General features: G+C 40.0%; 1 protein-coding gene across 2 annotated transcripts in view; it reads right to left on the reverse strand.

Annotated features, from left to right (window-relative positions):
* Positions 1 to 2,970: 2,970 nt before the first annotated feature.
* The window catches only part of LOC115786310 (lysyl oxidase homolog 2B-like), a 47,817-nt gene continuing 23,351 nt past the window's right edge, over positions 2,971 to 27,436 (reverse strand). Inside the window, exons 3-13 of one of the 2 annotated variants that reach the window (XM_030738413.1) lie at positions 26,597 to 26,808; positions 21,777 to 21,993; positions 18,720 to 18,903; positions 15,960 to 16,111; positions 13,926 to 14,093; positions 8,189 to 8,354; positions 7,650 to 7,890; positions 7,029 to 7,144; positions 6,364 to 6,500; positions 6,137 to 6,248; positions 2,971 to 5,597 (exon numbers count right to left, since the gene is read on the reverse strand). In XM_030738413.1, the coding sequence (XP_030594273.1) occupies positions 5,527 to 5,597; positions 6,137 to 6,248; positions 6,364 to 6,500; positions 7,029 to 7,144; positions 7,650 to 7,890; positions 8,189 to 8,354; positions 13,926 to 14,093; positions 15,960 to 16,111; positions 18,720 to 18,903; positions 21,777 to 21,993; positions 26,597 to 26,808 (1,776 nt within the window). In that variant the 3' untranslated portion in view covers positions 2,971 to 5,526. The remainder of the gene's footprint in view (positions 5,598 to 6,136; positions 6,249 to 6,363; positions 6,501 to 7,028; positions 7,145 to 7,649; positions 7,891 to 8,188; positions 8,355 to 13,925; positions 14,094 to 15,959; positions 16,112 to 18,719; positions 18,904 to 21,776; positions 21,994 to 26,596; positions 26,809 to 27,436) is intronic. The other variant, XM_030738414.1, reaches the window with a different exon arrangement.

Below are 27,436 nucleotides of genomic sequence, written 5' to 3' on the forward strand. Positions count from 1 at the left end.
GCGGTAATTCAAACTTGCATGTGTGTGTAAGAAGCACCTGCCTGTGGTGATGGAAGGTGACTGCTGCTGCTCACTTCATGCTAGAAATCCATAAAGTGGCTCATGGTGCTGGAACGTCCCTAACACTTACAGAAAATATATTATTATAATCAAAATATGAAAAATAGCCAAACACTTAATTTTATGTGATGTTTTTGCCCTTTCTATCTAAAACAAGAAGTAATACCATAAGAAAAAATTTAAGTGGCTGAGGCTTCACCACTGACTGATGTAATGGGGGCTATATCCACCTTTTACATATAGTCTTTGGTTTTATAGCAGGAAAGCCTTGTACTCTTTTTCATGATGGAGATGGTCCTAGTGAAGACAATGCCCTGTAATTGTGTGAATCTTGCTATGGCAGATCTGTGGCACTGCAATAACAAAAAGGCTTGAAAACCACTGTTTTGGCTGTGTAACTGGCGACTGTGCTTATTTCTGCAGAGTTTAAAGTGTCGCTGCCCATCCCACCCAAACATCTCTGTGCAGATGGGAGAATTTCTCATTGCAGCTTTCTCATTGCCGTGTAAACCACAAATATATACTTGTTCATACGTGGCATGTCACTTTGCTGCCTTTACTCTGCATCTCAGTGTTTAAGAGGCATGCGTGTGTGTACCAGGAGAGAAAAACCTGATGGGCTTCACATCTCCAGGAAGCTGGGTGGTGTTTGGTCCTACTGTGTGACTGAGCTCACTTTAAACTGCAGCACAATAGATTGCCCAGAGAAATGTCTGGCTTCACGCCAGGATCCACAGCCAGTGTCCTCCTACAGAGAAAGCAGCCCTAATTTAAAAACCGCATAAAGATTTTGGGCAGCTTATACCGCCTCGCTTCTAAATGACTGTACCTATCACAGCTGTAATTCATCGGCTTTATGGTTTATTGGTTGTGTTCTGGCAGAAATGCCATAATTGGGCTTTACTGTAAACATCCCTCCCTTCTGCCAGTGGGCGATGGGTTAAGATCTGTCTGTGGCAGACAGGGAAACAGGATTGTTTGGTATGTTGATGTACCATCCTGGACTGATTTAGTGAAATAAACTGTGGCTCACAGTGTCATTGTGGATACTTCTTCCCACAGCGCAGAAACATTTAAAAAAAGTGTTGGTTAGCAGAAGTAGAAACAAAATATGACCTGCAGGTATATCATATGGGCAGGGCTTGTCAGTCTGATCCAGGCTACCTGCCAGTGCTGTTTCACCAGAGAAAAACACTAGATGGACACACCCTGATTGTAAATCATTTCTACCGCAGCTTCTTCTACAGACAAATGTTGTAATGTGAGCTCCAGGCCACATGAGGTCAGTGCTGTACCACTGCAAAGACTTGTTGAACAGCACTGTAGTATTTTAATTGACCCCTACAGCGATGGGATGTTACAGGGGCCATTTTGCTTGCATGGTTTGTATCAGCATTTCAGTACAAACTTGTTCTGACTGATCGCCTGAAACGTTTCCATCCTGATGGCAGTCTTTTAAAGAATTACACCGCCCCTATCCATAGGACGCATGAGCTTACTGAATACTTTGATGACTGTGAATTGACGTGAATCATATGCTATGACCTTCTTAGTCACCATATCTCAACCCAGCCTCATACAAACCTCTTTTACACACAGTAATGATGGTGCATCAAGGGCAACGTGGCTTTAAGTAGCTTGCCAACAAACATTTTGACTCCAGTTGAGCCACCTGCCTTCCAACTGGTGGACAGCACTACTTCTCCCATGGGTGCTCTTAAATGAACACTTACGGGAGATTTTGGACCGACATCTACTCTTTATTGGGTACACCTTACTAGTGCTGGGCTGAATCCCCTTTTGCCTTCAGAATTCTTTGTGGCACAGGTTCAACAAGGTGCTGCAGATGTTTCTCAGAGACCTTGGACCATATTGACATGATAGCATCACACAGTTGCTGCAGATTTGTCCGCTGCACTTCCATGATGAGAATCTCCCATTCCTCCATATCTCAAAGGTGCTCTACAGTAAACTCATTGTCATGTTCAAGAAACCATTTTGAGATAATTTGAGGTTTTTGACATGGTGCGTTATCCTGCTGGAAGCAGCCATTAGAAGAGGGCTACACTGTGGTCATAAATGGTCAGGAACTATTCTCAGGTAGTCAGGTGTTTAAATGATATTCATGTGGAGCTCCAAAGTGTGCCCAGAAAATATCCTCCACACATTATACTACCACCAGCAGCTTGAAGCAACTGATAAACAGCAGGATGGAGCCGGGCTGTTTACACCAAATTCTAACCCTACCATCAGAATGTCACAGCAGAAATCGAGGCTCGTCAGACCAGGCAACATTTTTTCAATCTGCTGTTGTCCAATTTTGGTGAGCCTGTGTGAATTGTTGCCTTCTGTTCTGAGCTGAGAGGAGCGGCACCAACAATGATGCCGCATTCAAAGACACTTAAATCATCTTTCTGCCCCATTCTGATGCTCAGTTTGAACTTCAGCAGGCTGTCTTGACCATGTCTATATGCCTAAATTGCTGCCATTTTAAGGGCTGATTATTTATTGGCGTTGACACACAGTTGTACCTAACACTCACAGTGCCATGAGTTTTTCAGTGCCACCTCTTTTCCCTCTGTTTATACCCCACTCCACATTTAATCATTAGTTATTATTAATCTCTGGCTCTCTTCCACAGTGTGTCTTTTGTCCTGTCTCTCTCCCCTCAGCCCCCAGCTAACTTACAGCTTATAAAAATGGCAACATCTAAGCAAAAAATATACAGTCTGTTCACAAATTGTACACACACTTTGACATTTTTTGCATTTTATTGTTTTGTAGATTTCATTTTATCTACACCCAATAAGTCATAATAAAAAAGCAAAAAAATATAAAGTTATCGCAAATGTACTAAAGATCAAAGCTTAAATGTGATCTGTGTCTGAGAGGGGGGGGGGGGGGGGGGGGGTGCGTCTGGCGCAGGCTGAATGCTGCCAAAGAGAGCTGATGTTAGCACACCGTCCAGTCTGTGTTTCAAAGTAACAAACTTTCCTGATGCAAGGCTTCGGAACTGAGCAGCAAGACAGCACTAAATATATGTCAAAACTCAACATCCCACTGTGACAGGAAGAATATTCCACAATCAAACACTGGCCTAAAAATATTAGCTATCAGCAGCTTAAAAACCAAGAGGACTACATGAGAAGAGGTGCATCAAGATCAGTAATGAGAAAAGACACAAACACAATGTTTTGTACACTCAGTTCAAGTATACTATTAGTATACATATATTCATGTAGCTGTTCAACATGTACTATATCCTCAGAAAACAGAGGACCAGTTTGATAGCACCATTAAAATAAAACAGGATTCACACATCATTGTACAAAAGAACAAAAGAGAAAAACAACATATATGGAACTGACAAACAGGGAAGAATACGCTCTCTCTCTCTGTTGTTAGAGGATGGTATCTGTGCCGCCACAGGATGGACATCAGCTCTTCTGTTGTCTCGTGAAGACGGCATATGAAGCAGTGAGAGGAAATTTGACAGCACGTTACTATAGAGCAGGCCTATGATCCTCAAGTAAGAAGTGCCACTGGCACTGGAAGACTAAAGCCACACTGGAGTAAAATATAAAATTAAAAATCTTTAATCACTTAAAAACACTTTCCTGGTCACATTTGAATTCGTAGCCGATAAGCAGAAGAGGATGGATGGATGAATGGATGGATGGATGGATGGTTGGAGGGATTAAAGGGAAAACAGAATGTAAGGTACCTGCAGCTTACGAGCTAATGACAGGAAACAATTTGGTTGCACGAGCTTACAACAGAACACTGAAAATGTGTTTCTACTATGTTTTGCATTTTTTATGAGACACATTTATACACCAGGATTCCTGTCTCTTAACAATGTGCAAACCAACCTGTGGTGCAGTACTGCAACAAAGACGTACATATTAAAATCACGGTTCAGTACAGCTTATTAGCTAAACTAATTAAGAGCTTCCTGTATTTTAGCGACCAAAGCAATAACAAGTAGGTTTTTTAATTGCAGCACCTTGTGTGCAACCAGTTTCACCCAGTGACGGCCACCAGCCTCCAGCAACCACTCACCAACTGGTCAGAGAACACATATTTCCCTAGAGACTGGGGGTTGCCAGGGGGGTGATGATTGGTCTTTAGGCCTGTGTGACTGAGACCTAAGGAAGAAGAACTCTCCTAGAGTTGAGAAATAGTAACAATAATAATAATGATTAAAGGCCTTACATTTAAAGAGTTATTTAATTTGTTTTACTTTAGCACATATATTTTTTGACAACAATTCTTAGGGTGTGCTCATAGTGATGTAGATGTGTACTGACTTCAGTACATGTCTGGAAAGTTGTGAACCACTAGAGGGCAGCATAAACAAGCTGATCAGAGGATGTTAAGCTACTCTTGGCAAGTTTATTAAATATAAAGCCCATATTAGAAGCAGTTATTGCCGCATGTTATAAATAGGAAAGATAATATTTCCAGATTTCTTTCAACATGCTTAAAATAACATCTTCAGGTTCTTCACAGACTTTTAGTGCAACTCTTCTTCTGTGGCTACAATCTTGTCAATGCAGTCTGCAGAGCTAAAATGGCTTTGGGCACTTTAAGGCACTTTAATATGCCACGTTTCAGCCATGGTAGATTAGTCTTCCAGGCGAATCAGGTAATTAGCGCTTGTAATTGGTGATGAACGGGCTGTTTTTGCTGTGCAGAAATTGCTTCTGCCACAGCTTAATTTGAGAAAAAAAAACAAACAACAAAAAAAAAAAGAAAAACTCAGTAAAAAGCTTAAATAACATCTTCAGTAGGAACCTTAGTTTATCTGAACTTCAGTGTGTAAAAGCTACTTTTTTGGAAACTGCTAAAAAAGTGGAGAAAATAGCCTATATATATATTTCCCCACACAGGCTGCTGTGCTTGCTGTTGATGATTCCTCTCAATCTCCAGGCGACCTGGCACCGACAAACCAAACTCTTCAGGGAGAGCTTTGGAAGAAATAAAAAACACAAAAAATCCACAAAAAAAGAAAAACAGTGCAGCAGGGTTGTTTTAAAAAGCTGCATTTCAAAGTAGACAGACTTGTAATGGCATTCCCTGATACTGCACCTTGTGTAATACGCTTGCCACTAAGCTGCAAGTGTTTTAATCACTCATTAAAAAGAAAAAAGTTCTCTCTGTCACAGGGCTTCACCATTCTCTTGATCTTAACCAGAAAGGTTGGAAGTGTTGTGAAAGCCTTAGCTGCCGCTGCACGGACAGCAGGGGGAATCAGATATTCTGTCTGCTGGAGGGAAACGGGTGGGTAGAGGGTCAAAGAAAGCGACTGCCTCATGGATGAAGGGAGCATTAAAACAGATAGTTTGACCAGGGCAGGGCTGATCGGAGGAATCCACATAGATGAGGCATGTAGTGGTCGGTGGGCTTCAGACGGTCTTTCTGCTGAAAGGACAGGCCAGTCGACTCAACTCCTGGGCTCTGTCTTTACCTGTGGGTCACCTGGTTATTGAGGAGGCCTGGGAATGTCTGCTCTGTTTCCGTGCTTAATGAGCCACCTAGAAGAGCAGCAGCAGAGAGTTACCATCTTTCAAAAACAGACGGACATCTTGTCAGGCAGCAGGGTATTTTAGTAAAGTCAGAGAACAAGTGTGTGACGTTTGATGGGTCTAGATTGAATAGTATGCATCTATGGTGTGACTTTGAACATCCCAGGTCACATCATTCTCGAGTTATGACTAATGTTAAAGTTTTTGTGGAACAGAAGCCGGCACCGCCAAGGCTATGACTATAACTCCACTTTCTCTTCGAAACAGCTGAGCTAAAAATAAATAAATAAATAAATTACAAGTTGTAGTGGGTAAACTAATTTAGTTACTTAGGTCAAACATAAACACTTGCCAAACGAGCAAAGTAAAGCCAGCTGTAACAGTTAGCTAAAAGTAAAGGATACTATGGTTAGCTAAAAGTAAAACCGAGCTAAAGGTCATTCATAAATAATTTTGGCATCAAAAAAGTTCAGTAAGAATTATTAAAAGTGTTTTTTGTTTGTAAGAAGTATTTGAGCAAATGAGTAATTTTAATTGTACCATCTTACCATTATGGCAGCTGTACATCCACACACGGTGACCATCATATCTACATCTGCATTTCACGATGTTATTGGTGTAGTCTGACTCTGGTACTTCATAGTTTGGATTAATTACAATCTGAAAGAGGGAGGGGCATGAATGAGCCTTACACTGGAGCTGCAGTTTGAAGACACTGTATTAACAGTTGACTGTTGATTTAGCAAAAAAAGCTGAAGGCTGTGGGAAACATCACCTGTAAAATGTAATCTCCAGGTTTCATATCAGTAATGTCGATCCACTGGCAGTCGATATCATGCCTGTAGGTATCCCAGCAGCCCACAGTGATACCCTGGTCCCCAAAGTTGGCACATTCATACCTCTTTTCAATACCTGTAATAATAAAATATGACATATTACTTAAAATCCTTCTAAGATCTGTATTGGGTGCTTGCTCATAGGGGATTGTGTGATTGTGTGGGTTTCTTTCTAATATTATGGGGTCTTTACAATATGAAACACCTTGAGGTGACTGACACTGTGAATTGGCCCTATATAAATAAAATTTAACTGAACTGAATTGAATTGGGCCGCCTCAAATATATGGGTCCAATTTTAAGATTCCTTTTGGATCTGTTTTGGTCTCCACCAGCTTGTGAGAAAACTAACTGGCTGTTTCGCTGCTAAATGCTCCTCTTTGTTCATCAGCTGGCTGCTAACTGCTAAATTGGTGAATTTCATGGTAGGTGTTTGCTGAATCCTGTGGCTGCAAACAAAGTTGATCAGAGTACTTACAGTATAGCCACTATTGAATACTGAATACACTTTAAAGTCCAAGCAAAAAGCTGAAAGACACTGCAAAGCTCCTTATGTCTTGTGGAACTCCCATAATTAAAGCAGCCACCCTTTTGCAGATCTTACCTTCATCACACTCTGAGTCCTCCAGGCAGAAACTTGCTTTGTGTCCTTCAGCCACTTTTGTTCCGTTGAGGCTGAACAGGTCATAGATGGTGAATACCTCCATGCTGTGATAATGCCTACGCAGACAGACAGGAATGTACTTTAGCCTTTGAAAGAATGACACTTCTTGTCTTTTTAGCTCTAGTCTCAAGGGAGCCAGTGTTCTTTAAATACATTTTTCAAAAAAATAAATGGTACCTGTAAAACAGGTTGCCTTTTAGATAGGGTCACTTGTTTTCAGTAGTCCTGTTGGTCCTGATATACTGAAAGCCAGCAGCTATGCGAGGCTGCCAACAGTCCACTGTCTTTTTGCTCATAATTTTTAATGAAGCTGTAATTTAGGTTTCTAGAAGGGATTCTATAGGTTTATAAATCCAACTCCTGCACAGGTTTGGCTCTCATCATCATTAACCCTCTGAGGTCCAAGTCATTGTAGGTGGTAACTTCTAACCCTAACCCAATATCCAAAATTGTCTTTTTTTTTCTTACAAGTCTTGGAAGGACATCTATCCACGTTGGGGTGGCCCCCAGTATATGATCACTCATATGGCCATGCAAAACAGTGCTTTCACTCTCACTGACCTGTGACAGTCGTGCCACACCCATGCGTGCTTGTCAGCTTTGGGTCGGAAGTCAGACTGGCCGTTGTTGTGGATCTGTGAGGAGAAGCGCAGCAGGCGGCGGTAGGAGTTGGCAGGCACCTGGCTGGATGTGGAGGACAGGCAGTTCTCCTCGTATGCACACTGCAGCATGAACATGGGCCGGTCCTCCATGTAGGTGGTCTGCTCCACCACCTGAGGGTTCAGCACCAGGTCTGGAGCCGCTATGGACAGAAGGAAAAACACATGGTGATGAAACATTGTTAGAGAGATGGAGAAATGGCTCTAGTGACTCAGAGGGGATAGTGTAATGTGCAGAGTAAAAGAATAAAAGCTTTTCAATGTAAATGTAAGAACTAATAAACTTAATAAAAAAGACTCCAGTCAATGTATAATTAAAAATGAAAATGTCAATTACTACTTCTCTTTATTTATTCAATCATGCCCAGGCGGTGTTCAGGCAAACTTTACACAAGTAGCATTACATGACCTTTCAGTGCACTGCTCATTTCATTGTCTTACTCTCAGAACAGGAGACCCCGGCAGCATGACGACCGCCTCCTTTGGGGCAGCTGAGGTGGGCTCCATGGTGTAGGCAGTGGGACAGAGACATCTCAGTTCCAGAGCAGCGGACGCCACTCATCACCACAGCATCAGCGCTCACCTCACCCGGCCAGTACCATGTCTCCTGTGGAGAAAGCACGGTTTACCATAAGGGTTTTAACCACAACTTATCCATATGTGGTGTGATGCAGTGCATCGTGCAGATATCATATTGTCAAAAAAAAAAAACACTCCTAATCTGGTGGCCTGTCCCTCACTACAACAGCAGCAACAACAGCTCAACCACCACAGCATCAACTTGTGTGCTCCAGGAGGAACAATTACTCATCCCTATTCAATTTCTATTTGTGGTCAGAAGTTTACATACACTCATCATGGGCATGAATGTCATGGTAATTTTATTTTTAGGGTAGAATGATTGTACAGCATACATCTTTAATGACATTAAAAAAACTAAAGAACTGTTGTAATGCAAGTAATGACGTAATTGTAATTAATGTAATTACTGAATTTAGTACAGTAACAGTAGCATTACATTATTGCATTACTGAAAAATGTCATATGATTACAGTAATGTTACTTGGGAACTCAAGTTGCACCTTAACCAGAGGCTTTTGGTAGTTGTGTCCAAGTTTCAATTGTCCAGCTGTTGATTTGAGGTGAAGTTGAAGCATTTGGAGGTAAATGGACTGGTTTACCATTTACTTCACTTCAAATCAACTGCTGGACACTCTACTCTATATGGGTACTCAAAATGCTTTAGACAGCATGCCTCATGCACCCATTGATACACATTCATGTAAACATTTTCTACATCTACTGTAAGTACTAACGTTCACACACATCTGGAGCAACATAGGACTCAGTATATGGCATGCAGACTGGAGCAGACATGGATTGAACCACCAGCCTTCAGATTGGTAGATAACCTGCTCTACCACCTGAACCACAGCCACCCACAAGGTAGTCCTCTTTCTTCTTCATTATTCCATCCACAATGTGCAATGTACCAGTACCACTGGCAGCAAAACAGCTCCAGAGCATGATACTACCACCACCATGCTTGACATGCTGATACAGTGTTCTTAGATTTGAAAACCTCACCTTTACTCCCCCTCTTGTCATTGCGGCTAAATAGCTCAATCTTCATCCCGTCTGAGCATAAAGCTTTTTTCCACAAGACATTTACCTTGTCCATGTGGGAAGCTGCAAATTTCAGTTGAGCTTGAAGGTGCTGATTTTAGAGCAGAGGCTTCACTGTGTACAGGGACGCTGGCATTCCAGTAGTTTTCAGTTCATAGCAGGCTTGAGCCTTGGTGGTTGTTCAGGTTGTTCCTGAACATCCTCAGCAATTTCCTCTCATCAGAGGTTAACCGTTTGAGTCTTCTTCTAGACTTTGGCAAAATGGTAACACATCAGAATAACTTGCAATTATGTACAATTGTTTGAACTGATGATCACTGAATTGGCAGTTGTGTAGAAATAGCTCCAAGAGACCTTACCAACTGTAATCTAATTTTTCTTAGATATTCACTGAGTTCCTTGGACTTTCCCATTGTTCTAAGTATTGGTCAATCCAATGAGTGCTGTCAAACAAATCCTGTTCATTCTGCCAAAGAGAAACTACCAGCTGTAGCCAATCATGATCACTAATAAGAAGTTAATAGGGCTTGGCCTTATTACGTTAATGCACATTGAACCTTCAGCACCACTTAAATTTAATTGATTTTATGTATATATCTGATCCACACAGTCTTTTGACCCAATGTGGATCACAAAAAAGCTAAATAAAACTTGTGCACCCAATTCTTGTTTTCTAAAGTCATTAAAGATGTATGCTGTACAATCATTCCACCATTAAAAAAGAACAGTTCAAAGAAATTATTAAAAGCCAAAACTTACCATGACATTCATGTCCATGAAGAGTGGATGTAAATTCCTGACCACAACTGTATATTACATTTGATGAGCCTAGTGGCCAGACTTTAACTCAGTTAGGTCTAAGTTGTCACTGGTGATAATCCCCAACCCTATATTTTGACTAAAACCAAAAAGGACTTTTGAAATGACTGATGAATTACAGCAGCAGAAAACAGTTAATCCTGTGAGGTCTGAGTACCCAACTTAATCCTAATCCTAGCACCAATGTTTTGGTGACTTTGTTGGAAGAAAATTTAAAAATTAAATTTTTGATTGGGGATTAGGCGCATTATCGTTGAGGATTACTTAGACTTCACAGGGTTAATATCTAACAATAAACACTCCCAAAGGGCTTAACTGCATATTATATTTTATTATTTAAGCTTATTTCACTGACATCACTTTTACTGATAAACTGCTTTAAATACTAAATGTGGGATTTTTTTGTGATTACATCATATCACTGTTATTTTTTCCAACAGCCAAACTGCTTAAATTACTGTTATTACTATAAAATATATTAATGTTTATTGAAGTTATTGTTATGATTTTGTTTATAAAGCAGCATATGAGCTATTATCTGCATCCAATGTCAAAATTGAACTTCTGGGTTTTTTCATGTGCCTGGGTCTTTGACCCACTGCTTTATATTTCTGGAGTTTCATATTTTGGTTTGATTATTGATTATTTACATTTTACATTTTATTTATCTTATCAACATTTATGCCCTTTATTCTCTTTCAGAAGCAGTAGATGTGGGTCTTTCAGAACAATAAAGCAGACCGACATACCTGAAAAAATATTTTTTGATATTTTTAAAATAATTTCTTAAAACATTCTTTAAGTCAAAGGTTTTTTTGTTTGTTTTTAGTGATCGATGATGCTGTAACTCAAAGAACTGCTGTAAAGGAAGGTGATTCTCTTCTCTGGGAACTAGAGGGTGCACCCAATCCTTGGACAGAATCATGCAGGGAACATTAAATTATATTCGTGATGGTGTAGCAAACAGATAATTAAATTGTGACTACTTTCCATATTGTAAAGTGTTATTGCCTGCAATATATTTATTTCCAAAAAGCTCAACTTAAAATGCCAAATTAAAGCTCTGCCAATTTTATGCCCATATCGCTAATGTATCATGGCACAGACAGATGATGGAAAATGTTGCATAATATGTAATATAGTACTGCATTTCTGTTACAGCTGAGAGTCCTTCTCAATCCTGCCGGAAGGTAAATACCTTATAATCATACAGCTCTTCATTTCATGGCGGCGCAAACACTTTCAAAAAGCCGTTAGCACAAAGTCCCCTCACCCTCCTTATCTGCTATTACTATTACCCTGTTGCACTGTAAACAGTGTTTTGGGCCGCCTAGTTCACGCCCAGGGCTCTTATTCTAAACATATTACAGGTGTATGTGGTTTACAGAAAAACCAAAAGCTACATATACACACAGATCCAGAGGACAGTGGCATGTATGGAAGTATGTAGCTGCCAATGTTTAATAGATATGATTTTGTCAACTTGAAACTAAATTTTAATTACATATTTTGTGTAGACATGATAAATAAAAATAAAAAATTTTAAATGCATAAATACTGCCAAGATGAAAATTTTTTAAAAATTATTGCAAATCTCAACCTGGTCATGATCAATCAATCATCATTATAACCACCAAATTTGAGGTTAAAAGGATTTTCCATTTCAAATTAGTAGAAATTATGCAGCCTAAAATTGACCTGCGACCCTGAATTGGTTAAGCGTAAGAAAATAGATGGATGGCTGGAACAATAAACAAGTAAAACAAACTATTTCAAAATCAGCAATTGTTTGCATAAATACTGTATTTTTATAATGGAAGCTTTTGCAAGACCTCTCATGAAACAAGTTTACAGTTATGAAAGTTTGAGCATTTAATATTGACGATCCAAAAGGTCATCCCCATCCATTATTATTGTGCATTAATCAGCACAAATGAAAATTCAGATGCAAACTTCCAGCTTGAAGTTTGGATTACACATTATGTGGTATGAAAAGAATGTCATAGTTTTCGTTAATCTTATTTTGGTCTTCTGCTTGGGAGGGAAAATGATTTGTAATTGCAGTAATTTGGATTTTTTTCACTATGAAAATAAAAATGATGTTAAAATCAAAATTTAATTATATATCCTATACACCTAGCCATACAGGAAGAAATTACATTTTCTGTGATTAAGTTATTTCATTTTGGCAGCTGTAGCCTCCCACAGGACAGATGTGTTAGTAAAGACAGGAATACAGTTAACTCGAACATCTGCACAGACACCATCAAGGCTGATTTGTCACATATGTATTTAAGCCTTTTGTGCCAAAACCTTTTTTCAGCTGCTAAGATTGAAATGATCTGATGTGAATGTACTAAACTGTGAATGTACAGGCTTTTTAATATTATATAAGTAGAAGAAATGTCCATTCATTACTAAACACTAGGTGACCAAAAATCATTGGGATTTTATGTCAAAATTCGGTTGAGTTTTGATGGGATACCGACTGCAAACACCATCCTTTGTCCACAACAAAAGCAAGTCAGTTAGCTTGAAGCTGGTGAGTCACCAGCCAACTTGCTAACTCTGACCATAACATACACAAAAGAAAGCTACTGACAACCAACTGACCCAAATGGTGATTTAACCCCATACAAAACAGATGAAGATGGGTTAGATGGGGTTTTTGATTGGCAGCAGGAAGACAGCCATGACCCTCTGGGTGCGGATTCAGGACAGAAAACAGCTCTTCCATGAACAGTTCCTTTTCTCTACTGAACCTTTCAGTCCATCCACAATAAATGCTGAATTTTTACGATTTCTTCTCTGTGTTTTTGCAGTAGATGGAAAAAAAAAAAATGTCCAAACATCCATGATTTGGAGGTATGCTTGTTCGTTCTTGTTCGTTCTGCTGCTGTCTGGAGAGTAAAATGCTTTTTATTTGTGTCCAAAAAAAGAAAGAAAGAAAAAAGACTCTCTAAGCAAGGGAAATGTTTCTACTTCTTGTCACAATGGTACATTTTGAATTCCATTTTCCACTGGCGGCACAAGCTATTTGCTGTAAGCTGCTTTCAGTGCTGTGTCGGTAGATTATTGCTGAGTTAGTTGTATTCAGTAGATGTGGGTCTATATACACTTGGGTAACATTTTATTTTACAAGCCCTATACATACAGCAGTTTCCTATAATTTCCTCAGAAGAAAGTAGTGAATCTGTGAATTCTTAGGAAGTGAGGTGCGATTTGGTGTTAATTAACAGAAAAGCAGAGACTGTGTTAAATTTGTACTCGTCCAATTTACTCATTCCAATTATCTGCTAGAATAACCAAGAGAGGCTTTGAGTCGCTGCACAGCAGGTCAGCTGAACATGCTTAAAAAAGAAAACGTCTGAAAGAGAATAACAGTGGACTTTCAATAATGAATTACAAATGCAATTCTATTCATCAGTTTAAATGAAGCAGCTCTTTCAAAGAAGTCATCCACTTCTGAGGAAGTCAACCCAACAAACTGTACTCACATAACTTTGTCTCTTTTAACTCGAGCTTTTGCAGAAAATTTCTAATGGGTCATTTTCTAGAAACTAGAAATTAAAGATGTCGTTTACAGAGAACTGTGAAGAGACTTTGCTCAGATTCAAACCGTCTGGCTACAAGAATGCTGCATTTGTTGGTTTTGTTGTAAACATTTTAGCCGTTAAAGATATTAACCCACTCCAGCAGGCTGAATCCACCCCCTGGCTGCTGTGACTCATACCTGGAAAGCATTGCTGGCAAAGCCCAGGCCCAGCTGTCTACAGACTACCATGGCCTCCATGGTTCCCCAGCCCTCGCTGCACACCGTCCCCCACACCAGAGAGCCGTTTCTCTCCACCAGCACCTCCACACGGCCTTCATAGGGGTTACGACCTCCATTCAGACGCAGCTGTGGGTGTGGAAAACACAGCACAGGATTCATCTGTACTGTTACATGATCATCACTGGTGTTTGATGTGACACATTTACAGTGCATGTGGCTGTTAAATGCAAAATCAAGGCAAAAAAAAAAAGCCCTGGAATTAGTGGGTGTGCCCAAACTTTTCACTGGTTCACTTCAATGTAGTACTTTCATTTCAGAAGTCTTATAAATCTAATGTTTGGTGATAATCCCACCTTAGCGCCAAATGTAAATAGTTTTTGAAGCGTGTCAGAATGGTCACTTTCTTTGCTCTCTGATTGCTAAGAGTTTGGACAGCAAACTTAAGAAACTCCCACTCTGGACTTCCACAGTTTCATCCTTGCCCATTATGAAAACAATACACAGCTTTCCTGTTAGAAAACCACAGACTGCATATAAAATATGGGTGTAGCCGGTGTGTCATTGGGTTCTGGACTTGCATTTTAGAGCCTCCACCAGAGAACATCTGACTACTCAAGAATTCTCTGAACTTCTGGTTTCATAGGGGATGTTTGTGAGATATTGCAGAATAAATGGGACTAGGCTGAAAAAAAAAAAATAATAGTCATGGGGTAAACATTTTTCTTTCGGCAGTTTCCATTATGTTTTTGATAAAAAAAAGGGGGGGGGGCAAGACAATAGATATAGCACTTTTTAAAAATTTTATTACAGGTTTTGATTCTAGTGAATTCACTTCAGTTCAATTCAATTATATATATATATATATATATATATATATATATATATATATATATATATATATATATATATATATATATTAGGGGTGGGACTCGATTAAAAAAATTAATCGAATTAATTACAAGCTTTGTAATTAATTAATCGAAATTAATCGCATTTTAATCGCATTTCAATATTTAACATGATAAATATTAATTTAAGTTTAGTTGATGAATGAATCAATATACATAAGCTTAAACTTCAAAATCTTGTTCATTTTCCCACCAGTCTACTACACAGACCAATGAAGGGTGGAAGTGCTCCTGTGATAAGCAAACTCCTGAAATTAAAGTTAAGCATCATAACTGGATAGTTTTATTCAACATTAATGTCTCACTTGTTATAGTTGGAAATTAATCATTCGCTCAGCTGTATTCCTTGATGTTGAAATGTGTTATGCTTGTTTTAACAGCTTATTTTGAATTAAAGATTTAAAATTAAACCACAAAAAGGAGAAAAAGTTCGTTCTCCGTTTAACCAGCTGCTTTTACACAGCTGTGCTTCGCACTCACGGTTGCTAGGCGACATGAGCTACGCAGAGGTGACGGCAGGTGACGCTAGCCGCTCACTTCCGGCCTTTGTGGGCTGCGAAAGACGTGGGCCGGGTCCTTCGCAGGATGCGGCCCCTAATTTGGACGTTGTGCGTCGATATAATCTGTATGCCGGGAACTCGTGCACTGAGAAACGTTCCACGGTGCAAAGTGCGATTAAAATGTGTTAAAATTTTTAACGCGTTAATTTCCCCATAATTAATTAATCGAAATTAACGCGTTAAAGTCCCACCCCTAATATATATATATATATATATATATATATATATATATATATATATATATATATATATATATGTATGTGATTCTTGTGCTGTGAAGTGATTAGATGTGTTGTGGCTAAACAACACCACAACAGGTTAGCACAAACGAAAGAAAACATTTGAACATCTATTATTTTTTTTAAACTGTTCAGCGGCACATTTTTCATGTTATTGTGTCACAACGCAGAAGGAAGTGCAGTTCTTGTCTACTGGACAAACTGCTAAGTGTTGCGTTGTGATCACGTTTCCCAGAGAGCAGCCATGTTAAAGCAGCATTTGACTGTAATGAGATGGAAACCCACCCTCTCCTGAAAGCCCATTTCAGGGACGTTACAACTGACGGCTGCATCCTCCTCATGGCTGCAACCCAGGGCCTCCTTATTGAAGTAACACTCAGTTATGGACTTCTCAAATCCTGAACACTCCACCTCATTCATATGCACTGGGCCCATGCCTGAAAAATACATACAAAGAAGCAGAATCAGTCTCAATCCCACTGAAGGTGACAAAGTAACACAAATCTCTGTGTCATATCTTTCATATCATTTAAAAATATAAACCAAACAGGAAACTGAGTCCAAAGTTTAGGAATCAGATTAAACAGCACCTAAACACTGTGAAATGTATAGAGTTGGTGCAGAATGTATTCAGCCTATTGCAATTCATGTTTGTGTAGTAAATTGAATATTAAATGTATTAATTTACATTTTTCCCATTAATTTATGCTTAATATCCCATCATGACCAAGTGAAATTTTTGCAAATAAACGAAGCACCATTTTTCATTCATGAAAGTATTCATAACCTTTGTGCTTCCTGTTTGCTTTTAACAATCTTTGAGATGTGCCCAGAACTTGATTCCACAGGTGTTTCATGTCCACCTGTTGTAAACCGAATGGACTGAAAATATACTGCTCAGAAATATTAAAGGAAAACATTGAAATCAGTGTTTTCTATGTATTATTGTAGGGTCTTTACCTTAAAATATAAAGCCCCTTGAGCTTGTGATTTAGCACTTTATAAATAAAATTGAACTGAACTGAACTGAATTGAATTCTCAGCAGTTCAGACTGGCCAGAACTAAAGGAAGGATGAATTCAGTCAAATATACAGCGGTCCTTGCACAGACCTGGCCTGCTGTTCTTAAAGAAATCTGGAAATCAGTGCTTTTTTGTTTCAAACTTACTTCTGTCAGTGTGTTTCATAGAGTGTAGACTGATGGTGAACACTTTGAATAAGCACACTCAAAGAAGAAGAAAAAACAAACATATATGCTGAGGACTCTCTTAGAAATTGACACAAAGAAACAGACCACAGAGCTTATACTGCATTCAGTTGAGCTGGATAGGAAAGACTAAGTCAACTAAGCATGGAAACAGAGGGTCATACTTCATACAAAAAGTTGATCAATAAATTAAACAGCACAACAGCTGCAATAATTCCACAACAGCAACTTCACATCACATTCTTGATGATTTCTAAAGCACAAGCATAAAGCTACTTAACCTGCAGATCAGGTCAAACCACTCGACAGACACAAAGTATTTATTCTTCACCTCCGCCTCACGTGTTATGATCTTTATGACATGTTTTCCCTTTTTTCTCCTCTGCTCTGGTGAACAATTACTATCTGGGCTGATCTTTGTTGTATTATTTCCATGTGACTTCTGTTTTCCATGAAACACAACAGAGAGCCGGTGATGAGAAATCATGATGGAAACAGCAACATTCTCTTCGTTTCAAAAGTTTCCATGTCTAACTTGCCTGGAATGTGCAGCAAAGTGCAGCATGGCCTTCCTTTTCAGAGGAAAACACCTTCCTTTTTTTTTTCCAGTCAGATATTCACACACTACTGGAGAAAAACACGATTTTTCTATATTATACCCTGAAAAACAGGTAAGCTGCGTGTTTAATACGCTGTGTAAGATATCTGCTGTGTGTGCAAGTTAGAAGTGGGTTGGCCTCACATTTAGGTGTGTACTGCTGACTTCCAAACCTGCCAGTGACATAATCGTGCAGGCTATGGAGACCGTGAAGTGACACTGCTCACACTGAAGGCCTCCACTGATAATTAGCACTCAATGGAGGGGGGGGGGAGGAATCTCAAGCTTTGCCTTGTACATTTCACGCTGTTACTCCAAAAAGTAACAGCGTGAAAAAAGTCAGGTGTACATTACGAAATGGCACAGTGCATTTATGTTAATCTAATATCTGTATGCAGGGTTATCGCCACAAACGTTTTTAACCCTTTGGCCACTGTTTTACCAAGGAAAGTGGGGTTCAATGTTCCACTCAAGTAATGTTGCACAATCAATCCGCTATGATATGACACAACAGCGAGCAGCTGGGGCCAAATTTAACGGCTAAAACAGCACAAATGCTTCATAGTGTCGCTGGAAACCATAAACATGAGCAATGAACCTACATTTCAGTGGATCTGTTTAAAAGATGAAGGCCTAGCATAAATATATATGGTTGTAATTTCAGTACATACTTGCATTTTTCAGTGTTGTGGTTAGTTTCATGCACTGCCGCCAAGCGGCTGACAAAATGCCGCCGTAATGTTACAACACGCAAGCTTAAGGAGCGATCACTTTCATAACCGTGTCTATGAGTTCATGTTCCTCTGGTTGCAAAAGGGTGATATAAGCAGGAACATTTAAAGGCTAGAATTACCTCTCTGAAATGTTTGGCATATGTGGTTTTGCTCCACAGTCAAACCCTTCCATTCTGTGCCATGTAGGAAACATACACAGACATTTGTTCCAAAAGTCATTTTGAGCTCAGTGTCACGGGACATTTTCGGGTCTACTTTGTAATCAGCCTGAGCTTTTTTGCATTTTTTGTTTTCTCTGTACACGCAGCTCACATTTCATGGCTTTATGCTTCCTCACTGGTTGCATTACACAGCTATGGACAGAGCAGCACTCATTTCCTTTTCTCTGAGCTATCACTACTGGGAAGTCCCTACTTTGGAATTTACATCAAGGAGCAAGTGGGAAAAAATGTGTCAGTATTTGTTCGCTATAAAGGAAAGAAGGAAATGATACCAAACCAGTATACCTTGTCCCAGCCGACCTCCAGACAGAGCCTCCTTTGCTGTACCGAAGCCCAGCTCTCGACACACCACCGTGGCAGACAGCAGGTTCCAGTTGTCATCACATATGGTGCCCCACTCTCCATTTTTCAACACCTCCACTCGGCCCTCGCCTACGATGGCCCCACCACGCAGACGAACCAATGGTTGCTAAAGAGAACAAACACAGACACTGTAAAGAGAAGCCACTGTAAAACCTAAAATGTCCCAAGAAGAAAACCGCATATTTTACTTATTCTGGTACTTTCAAAACCCTGTCGACTCAGCTGAACTTTTCCTTCTCTGTGATAAGAGAGCTGAGGCAGCAGACTGGGTGGCTTCATATTTATAGAACAAGCTTTTAATACGGTTCTCCCATGAACTGTTTGGATAAACTGGAAGTGTTTCATTTTACAAGTAAAGCACGGTTTAATCTGGTTTACGGAGATTTGCATTCACAAAGGAAAACCCAGACATCTTAATGTGTGGGCTCTGGAATAACTCTTCGCTCAGTGTGGATTTCATCAGCATCAATATTAACATTAAAATCCTACAAAATTCATTATTCCACAAATGTGACATCATGGTCAGTTAGGTCCAACATTGCAGAGGGTAGGTGAGCGACTGGCCTAACTAACTGCCATGGCATGTGTCCTGAATGTAGGAGAAGGCAGGTGTAAAAAGCTTAGACACACTGACTCCTGATCACCAAGTGTCAGCTGTACAAGGAGATGCACCATGACTATGATGGTGGCACTAGTCAAAATCGAATGAAGGGCTTTGGTGGCATAGGACAGTACATTTCAAATCATCTCTGAGCTATATTTTTTTTTCTTCTCATTCTTTTCTTGAGAAACTTTTTTAAGGATCTACTGATAATATTTTGGTGATACATGCTGCAGGATACCTTTAAAGTCCAGCTCTTACAGGGGTCACTGGGGATTATAGTGGTCTTAAGGTGTTTTTGAGTACAGCATATCAGGCCACTGGCCATCATGATAAACATTCAAAACTAAGGCCCTTCTTCTTTGTTTAAGAGTTACAGCTAATCATCTGTCCAATAGTCTCACAGGTACTGGTTTTGCTCTGTCATACATCAACGCCCAGGACAAGGATTTATGTTCAAATAAAAAACTGAGTTGCCTTTACAGCCTGGAAAAAAAAACCAAACTGCTTCTGCTATACATGACTGAGTAGCGACGCCCAGATACACCCAGAAGGCAATTATGGGATTATGTCAGTGTGCTGATGACCAGCAGAATGTTGGTTATCAGCCCAATTATCTCCAACCCTGAAGGCAAGGACTCTTTGCCCTGTGTTATCACAGCAGCAGTCCTGTAACCTGCTTGGTGGAGTCATTCTGGATCAGAACATTCCCAATGCGCTGCTGCTGGTTCACAGTTTGTGTTTTATTGGACACATGCCTGCAGGTACCCACCCTGGATGATCAGCAACTCACACAAGCCGTGCAGTTTCACAGAAGCCATGTGGTTTTTTTTTTTTTGTTTGTTTGTTTTGTTTTTGTGGAGTTTAGGATATCATCATTTTGAGTCAGAGCTGCTGAGTTTGATGGCATGATGTCAGGGACACCACTCCCAGCCTGGCACTCAGCTGTGGAACGTGACAGGGTGCATGCAAGCTCCAACCTCACATTAGACCATGAAGAAGCCACACAGACATAAACATAAATTCTTCTTAGCTTCGTGTCACATTCAGTGAGCTTCATGACCCCTGAAATCTTAAGAGTGGGTGAGAAAAATTTGCTTCTTTACCTACTAGTGAGGTCAGAAGTCAGAATCAGGACAAGAATTATCCCTGCAGAGTTGGCAGGGATTTGTGTTCAAATGTAGCACTTTTATACAAATAAAAAACTATTGCAGAGTATGAACAGACGGAAACACACAGATTTGGTCTGTCTCTCTGAGACGAATGGATTTTTTCATATTTTAAATGCACTGACTTTCCACACATGGCCAAAAGTGTAAACTCTCAAGCTGTACACCCTGACCTGACGACTGAATATTTAAAGCAGCTTCTGCTCTTCTCGGTTCAGGTTTATCGAACCTGCAGGATGTTTCTCCTGCTTAGTTTGTCTCCTGTAAGTTCAGTATGTTGCTCCCGTTCATCAAAAAGCAGGCTGCAGTGACTGCAGAGGTACTTTACAGCTGTAAATGAAAACACTGCAAACAGTGATGCATGCTGGAAGGAAATTCTTCACTGTGACAACACCACCACCTTTCATAAGTTAAAAGTATCTGTATCAGTATCAGCAATACTGGCCCTGTAATTACTTGGTATTGGATCAATACCAAAATTTGCAGTATTGCACACCACTGCTGCTCAGCTGCAGGACAAAAGATCTGTAACAAAAGAGATTAGGTTTTCCATCCTAGATTCTCACATCTGAGCAGAGAATGAGTCATGCCTTCAGGAAACAATAATCAGCCTTTGTGAATTGTTTTTACAATTCATGAAGTCAGCCTGAGCACTCGGTTATGCTCCTGCACAGTGCTCTTTTTTAGAGGGCTTGTTTAAGTCACATCCTGATTTCCCTGAATTTCTTAGCGAATAAAATACAAAAATGTTTACAAACTGCCTCAAAGACAAGGCTTTAGTAATTCTGGATCCTATACTTATAAACATTTGAAAGAATAATAGCTGACACTCGTGCTGCTTTTCTTTCGCTGCCCTGAGAGTTTGGGAACTGTGCTATTTTTGAAACTCTGAGATGACAGGAACTAATTTTGACAAAGACATTTACAAAGCAGCGACAGCTGCAGTTCAACAAGTGACCCAACAGCACTGTTTACTTTACAGCTGTTCCTTCTTGCACAAAGGAGCAGATGCCGCTTATGCTGATGTGTTAAGGAGTTTCTACGGCCCTGTCCAGCTCTCCTAGAGTAACTGACCTGAGCTGAACTCATGTTGTTATTTCCTATGTCCTCTGTGTTTACCATTTCAGTTTGTTCACACCATTCATCCAGTACCCACATACTGTTACAGCACTTGTACTGAGACAATGAGTTTTTTGGGGTTTTTTTTACCTCTTGTCGGAAGGCCTTCCTAAATCCTATCATGGGTGTCGGGGCAAAGGCTCTACCAGGCACACAGCTCACCACCACAGGCAATCCTCCGGGGCAGGTCCCATTGGACTTCTGCAGTAAAGACTGGCCCAGTTTACAGCTGGACAAATGAGCTTCATTGCCAGTGCAGTTGACAGAGAAGTCCCAGTATGTGGGCTTTCTCCTGCGAGCAAACATCCTGTACAGAAAGAGGAGATGGACAGGAAGTTAAAAAAATACTGAAGCGGATAAAAGGTAATCATTTTCAACTAGTTATAACAAAATTTTACTGCTTCTGTCTGACTTGAAAGCATTAAAGCTGCACTACTCAACATTTTTATATGAACAATAGGTCTCATAACCATTTGTGATATGCAAGATGTTGCTGGCAGTGATGAAGTTACAGTTCCATGGTACATATTAGTGTCATTATCTGCTTATGAAAACATATCAACACACTACTGCCAGGTTCAAGGCATCATTTCAGCATGCTGTGTCCCCTGTTCAAACCATACATATACGTATCATATGAAAATGAGAAAGATAAATACTTTATATTTGTGAAATTCTTTTGTTACAGCAGTTGGAAATAAAAAAAAAATCATTTGGCAGACGCCTTGCTGCCAGGCAGATATATTGTGCTATCAGTCTGTTGGAATCAGTCTGTTAGAGAAGCTGCTCCACTGCCTATCCAGTGTCCAGTAAGTGGTTCAGAAGATGATTGGGATTATCCATGATGGATAACAGTTTGTTCAGTGACCTCCTCTCCACCACCAATCACAGAGCCAGCCTTCGTAATCAGTTTATTCAGTCTGTTGGGGTCACTAGCTCTGATGCTGCTTCCCCAGCAGACCACAGAAAAGTGCAGTGTCTGCTCTCTCTGATGACGGGTTTTCCAGTTCAGTCTGTTGCCAGTGTGGACACCCAGGTACTTCACCATATTCTCAGGACAGACACAGGTCATGTGACTGTCCTCTTCCTTCTGAAGTCAATCACCATCTCTCTGGTGTTACTCACATTCAGAAGCAGATGACCATTCCACCAAATCATCCCCTAGAGCTCTGTACTCACCCTCCTGCCCATTACTTATACATCAGAACACTGCAGAATCACCAGAGTAGTTCTGTGGGTGGTATGGCTGGAGTTGGACTGGAAGTCTGAGGTGTACAGTTCAGTAGGTGGTCAGTAATCTGTGAGATGGTGGATGTATTTACTGTAGCTTCTCTCTCAGCAGCAGCAGCAGCAGCAGAATCATGTTTAATTATAGCCTATGTGAAAAACCAGATTCCAACAGGACAGAGAGGGAAAGTCCGAAGGAGCAGCCTGAGGACGGGCTCTGCCTCTGATGCAGTTTGAACACATTTGTGATGAATATCAGTGCTGCCTGAAAACACCAGTGATTTAATGAAGTAGGGGTCTTAAGGCTGGGAAAGTTTGCTTTCATAAAATCTCGTTAAAAAGGGTCATTGTCAAGTCACAGTTTTCAATACTTTTAATTAACTTTAAGGTTACTGTTACCCTTCATTACAACTTTCCACCACAAATTAATTATTATATTTGCAGTGAATTAATATATATTTTTTTATGTTTCATGATTTAATTACCATGATTAATTAACTCAGCCTGTGCAAATAGCTGTGTTCTCAGTTGTCTTCGCTCTTGCAAAGTGGACACCGTGGTTGCAGTCTGGGACTATACTGTTTTAAACAGAAAATACATAAGAAGCATAAAAGGTTTGAAGCCATGACCCAAACTAGGAATAGTGCAGTAAGTCAGACTGTTAATCATTTTCATCCATGTCCTTGATATTTTAGCTTAGCGTCTGTTGCATCTTCTTATCTACCTTGCTAATATTCACCCTATGAAGCCTAAGTCGTCATTGGCGACAACCCCGACCCTTGCCCCACCCTAAAACTAGCCCAAAAATAGAAGCTGAAAGAGGTGTGACTGTAGATGATTAATGTCCCTTTTGACAGAATTGGTCTGCATAATTTAAATGTTCCTTAACACTTAATGAAACTTTTGCTGGTGATTGTGTATCCGTGTTTCCACCAAACGTCTTTCAAGGTTTTCGTTGTAAGAACTAACGTCTAGGGACTTTTCAAGAGACTAAACAGTCCTTGCAGCCCTCTCCATTTCCATTTTGATTTTCTTTTGATGGTTAGGCACATTAGCTAGCTTAGAGATCTAATAGCTGCTTAACTGCATCACTTTTGTGTGCAACAACACATAAAAACAGCCTCAAATCAATTTTAGCTGCTGTGTCAAGTTCTAAGTAGGGGTATTCTCCTTATATTTTCTTAAGAAGGTCAGTATTTTGCCATCCTTCCATGATTTATAGAATTTGCTGTTCAGCTGAGGCACTACAGCCAGAAACCAATGAGTCTGGCTCCTCTGGTGGAACAAAGCCTGTTATCACCCTGGAACCTCATTTATGCTGCAGTCTGCTTCCTCTGGTGCAACTACAAGGTTTTAGGAACGGGGTTTGTTGTAAAGTTCTTGGTGCCCTGGGAAAAGTTTCTTTGATGGAAATACATTAGTGTCAGTATCACTAAAAAGGCATTCCAACACAGTATATATCAAAACCTCAATATCTAAAACTTCAGTCAACAACAATATGATTGTCTTTAATGTTATATTATTCAATGATATTAATATCATTGAATAATATGTCCAATTTTCTAACTTCACTTTTTACATTTCATAAAGATATACCGAACATCACAAGCCAAACTAGAAGATATAAAAGATTCACAGAGTGAAATTCAGGCTTATGAAACTGTCACATCTATTTGACAATGTGAGCCCGTGAAAGTACGCTACACACTCCATGTGGTTGAAGCAGGAGCAGGCTGACACGTAGACGGAAAGTTAGGGAGCTGCCGCACTCTGCTTTGGTTACCTAAAGCAGAGGGGAGACTTCCAGCCCAGGCAGACAGTTAATTTAAGGTTAACTTGAGTGCCTCAAGTCTTATGGTACACCATGATTAACTTGTGACCATTTGGCCTAATGTAAGCAAGATTTTGATTTCTCAGCATTTTCTTGCACATTACTAAACCTTTGTGGAATGCACCCATGCTGAAAATACAGGAGTCAGACCTGTAATGTAAAAGGCCTGTAATGTCAAGCATGTAATCCACACACTGGATGAATGAGAGGGTCTAAAATGCTGAATGTGAACTGAGGAGCTGGATAAATGGCTAGTCAAAGAAAAAAAAATATATATTTTTTTTAAACTTTAGGTCATGCAAATGAGAACCTCAGAAAAGAATATATGTGCTTTTCTCTAGGGCCTGAAGTATCTAGGAATTTAAAATTATTAGTCTGACCAAAATTGCTAAAAAATAAGGGCCAGATTATCAGTACGTGCCATGGCTGATAATCTATAAACCAGCTGATTCAATCGTTGCGTCTCTGCTTTCTGCATTTGGAGCATATACAGCGGAAACAGTCCTGAATGAACTGCAAATCATTTCTTGAGTTTTCTTTGGGTTTTTGCTCTCTTTCCTAATAATTACTGGAGAACTTTTGGTGTTGTGATATAGATATACAATGAAGCTGCAAGGAACAGATGTAGTGAAGGTAGATGAGTTTAAATGCATGGGGACAACCATACTAAACAATGGACAGTGCACAAGAGAGAAGAAGAAGAGAGTGCAGGCAGGGTGGAGTGGGTGTAGACCAGGGTCAAAGGTGATTTGAAACAGAAGAATAGCAGCAAGAGTAAAAGGAAAGGTTTCCAAAATGATAGTGAGACATGCTATGATGTATGGTTTGGAGATGATTGCACTAACAAAAAAACAGGAGGCAGAGCTGGAGGTGGCAGAGGTGAAGACGCTAAAGTTTTGAGAGTGAGCATGATGGACAGGATTAGAAATCAGTATATTAGAGGGACAGCTCAGGTCAAGGGGTTTGGAGACAAAGTTGGAGGCAAGGCTGAGATGGTTTAGACATGTACAGAGGAGGGATAGTGAGTATACTGGACAAAGGGTGTTGAATATGGAGCTGCCAGGCAGGAGCAAAAGAGGAAGACCACAGAGAAGATTCGTGGATGTAGTCAAGGAGGAGATGCAGAGGGTTGGTGTGGCAGAGGTGAAGATGCTAAAGATAGGGTGAGATGGAGGCAGATGATCTCTTAAAAGCAGCAGCTGAAAGAAGAAGAATATGATAGCTACACAATGCACAGAGCGTTGGAGAATCAGTAAGGGCCTGACATTTCTCAGGACTCCACAGCTTTTTCATTGTACTGAGCTGCCAGACTAATGAAGTGTTTGAGGTTTGCCAGTCATGTTGGATTTGGCCTAAAACTGAATGGTAAGAAACCTCTGCGATGATGAATAATCTAATGCACATGGATGTACTCACTTTAATCTTTTCAGCCTCACTTCCAGGTTGCTGTACAGTGCAGTTCATAATTTACATACATAGTTGCAAGTGCCAAGAAATCTACCAAATCTAGATACATGTATTTTATATATAAATGTATTTTTTATCTATTTTTTTCATTCATGTGAGGCACCAAGGGGAGTTTGTTAAGCATGTAATTACCAATTCGTGGTAAAGAAAAAGAAGGTAAAAGAAAAAAAAAAAAAATCAGCATCTGCCACCGGTCATCCAATCCCCTGCGGATGCATATTGTGTCATCACCCAACAAAACATCAACGGAGTCATAGCATTTAAATGGTGACTGTGATGTTCTGAAATACCTCATAATAATAAATGTCTGTTTAAGTGCCCGCTAGTGATTTCAAGCCTAAATTCTGCTCTGCTCTTTAAACCACCCAGGACCACACATACTCACTTGTAGACTCTGGCATTGTACTTCCTCTCCCCGGGGAAGCCAAACATGCCACAGATGACTCTGCTGTTAAAGCGGGTCCACTCTGTGTTACAGATCTGCTTCCATTTGCCGCCGTCTTTGACCTCCACGTAGCCTTCTGTCACAGGGATCCGCTTACGGTACGATGACAGAATGGCTCGAATGTGCACATCCTCTACTTGAATATCAAGATTCTGTAGATGACATATTGAGAAATAATATGTAAAAAACAAACAAACAAACAAATTTGGTTTCTTCACATAAAAACAAAAAGAATCTTTTTTAAAAGCAACAGCGTGTCCTGGTCCTTTATCTTGTAATTTGCCACATATATTTCTCTGTCACTTGTTTAGAAGCATGCAGCTGTATGCTAAAGTTTGGGCCTCACAGGCACGTGACATATGTTGTTGATTTTTGAAGTGAAAAGATGGAAACACAACCGCTACACAGTGAACACACATTTAAAAACCATAACTTCAATGATGTAGCAGCTTATCTGGCTCACAATCCATCACAATTCACATTTTTTTTTCTTTTTGCCTGTAAAATGCATTTGAAATGTGACGACCTTGAACATAGTATGGATGAAGATCCATTAGGAGATCACTGTGTGCAGGTTTGGTTAAATTCTGACCAATACTGTAAGGGGACAAGCATTTCTTGTGAATTGTGGATGGACAGATGACTGATGCCTCATCATGGCATAAACTCAACAGTCCTTCGGCCAGAGCTATAAACCTTTTTTTCAAATGTGTTGTTACTTTTCTTTCATGAAATTGTTGGCAAGCTAAAATTATTGGCTAAACCTCTCTGCTAAGATCC

The sequence above is a fragment of the Archocentrus centrarchus genome, chromosome 9, assembly GCF_007364275.1.
Source record: "Archocentrus centrarchus isolate MPI-CPG fArcCen1 chromosome 9, fArcCen1, whole genome shotgun sequence".
NCBI classification, from domain to species: domain Eukaryota; kingdom Metazoa; phylum Chordata; class Actinopteri; order Cichliformes; family Cichlidae; genus Archocentrus; species Archocentrus centrarchus.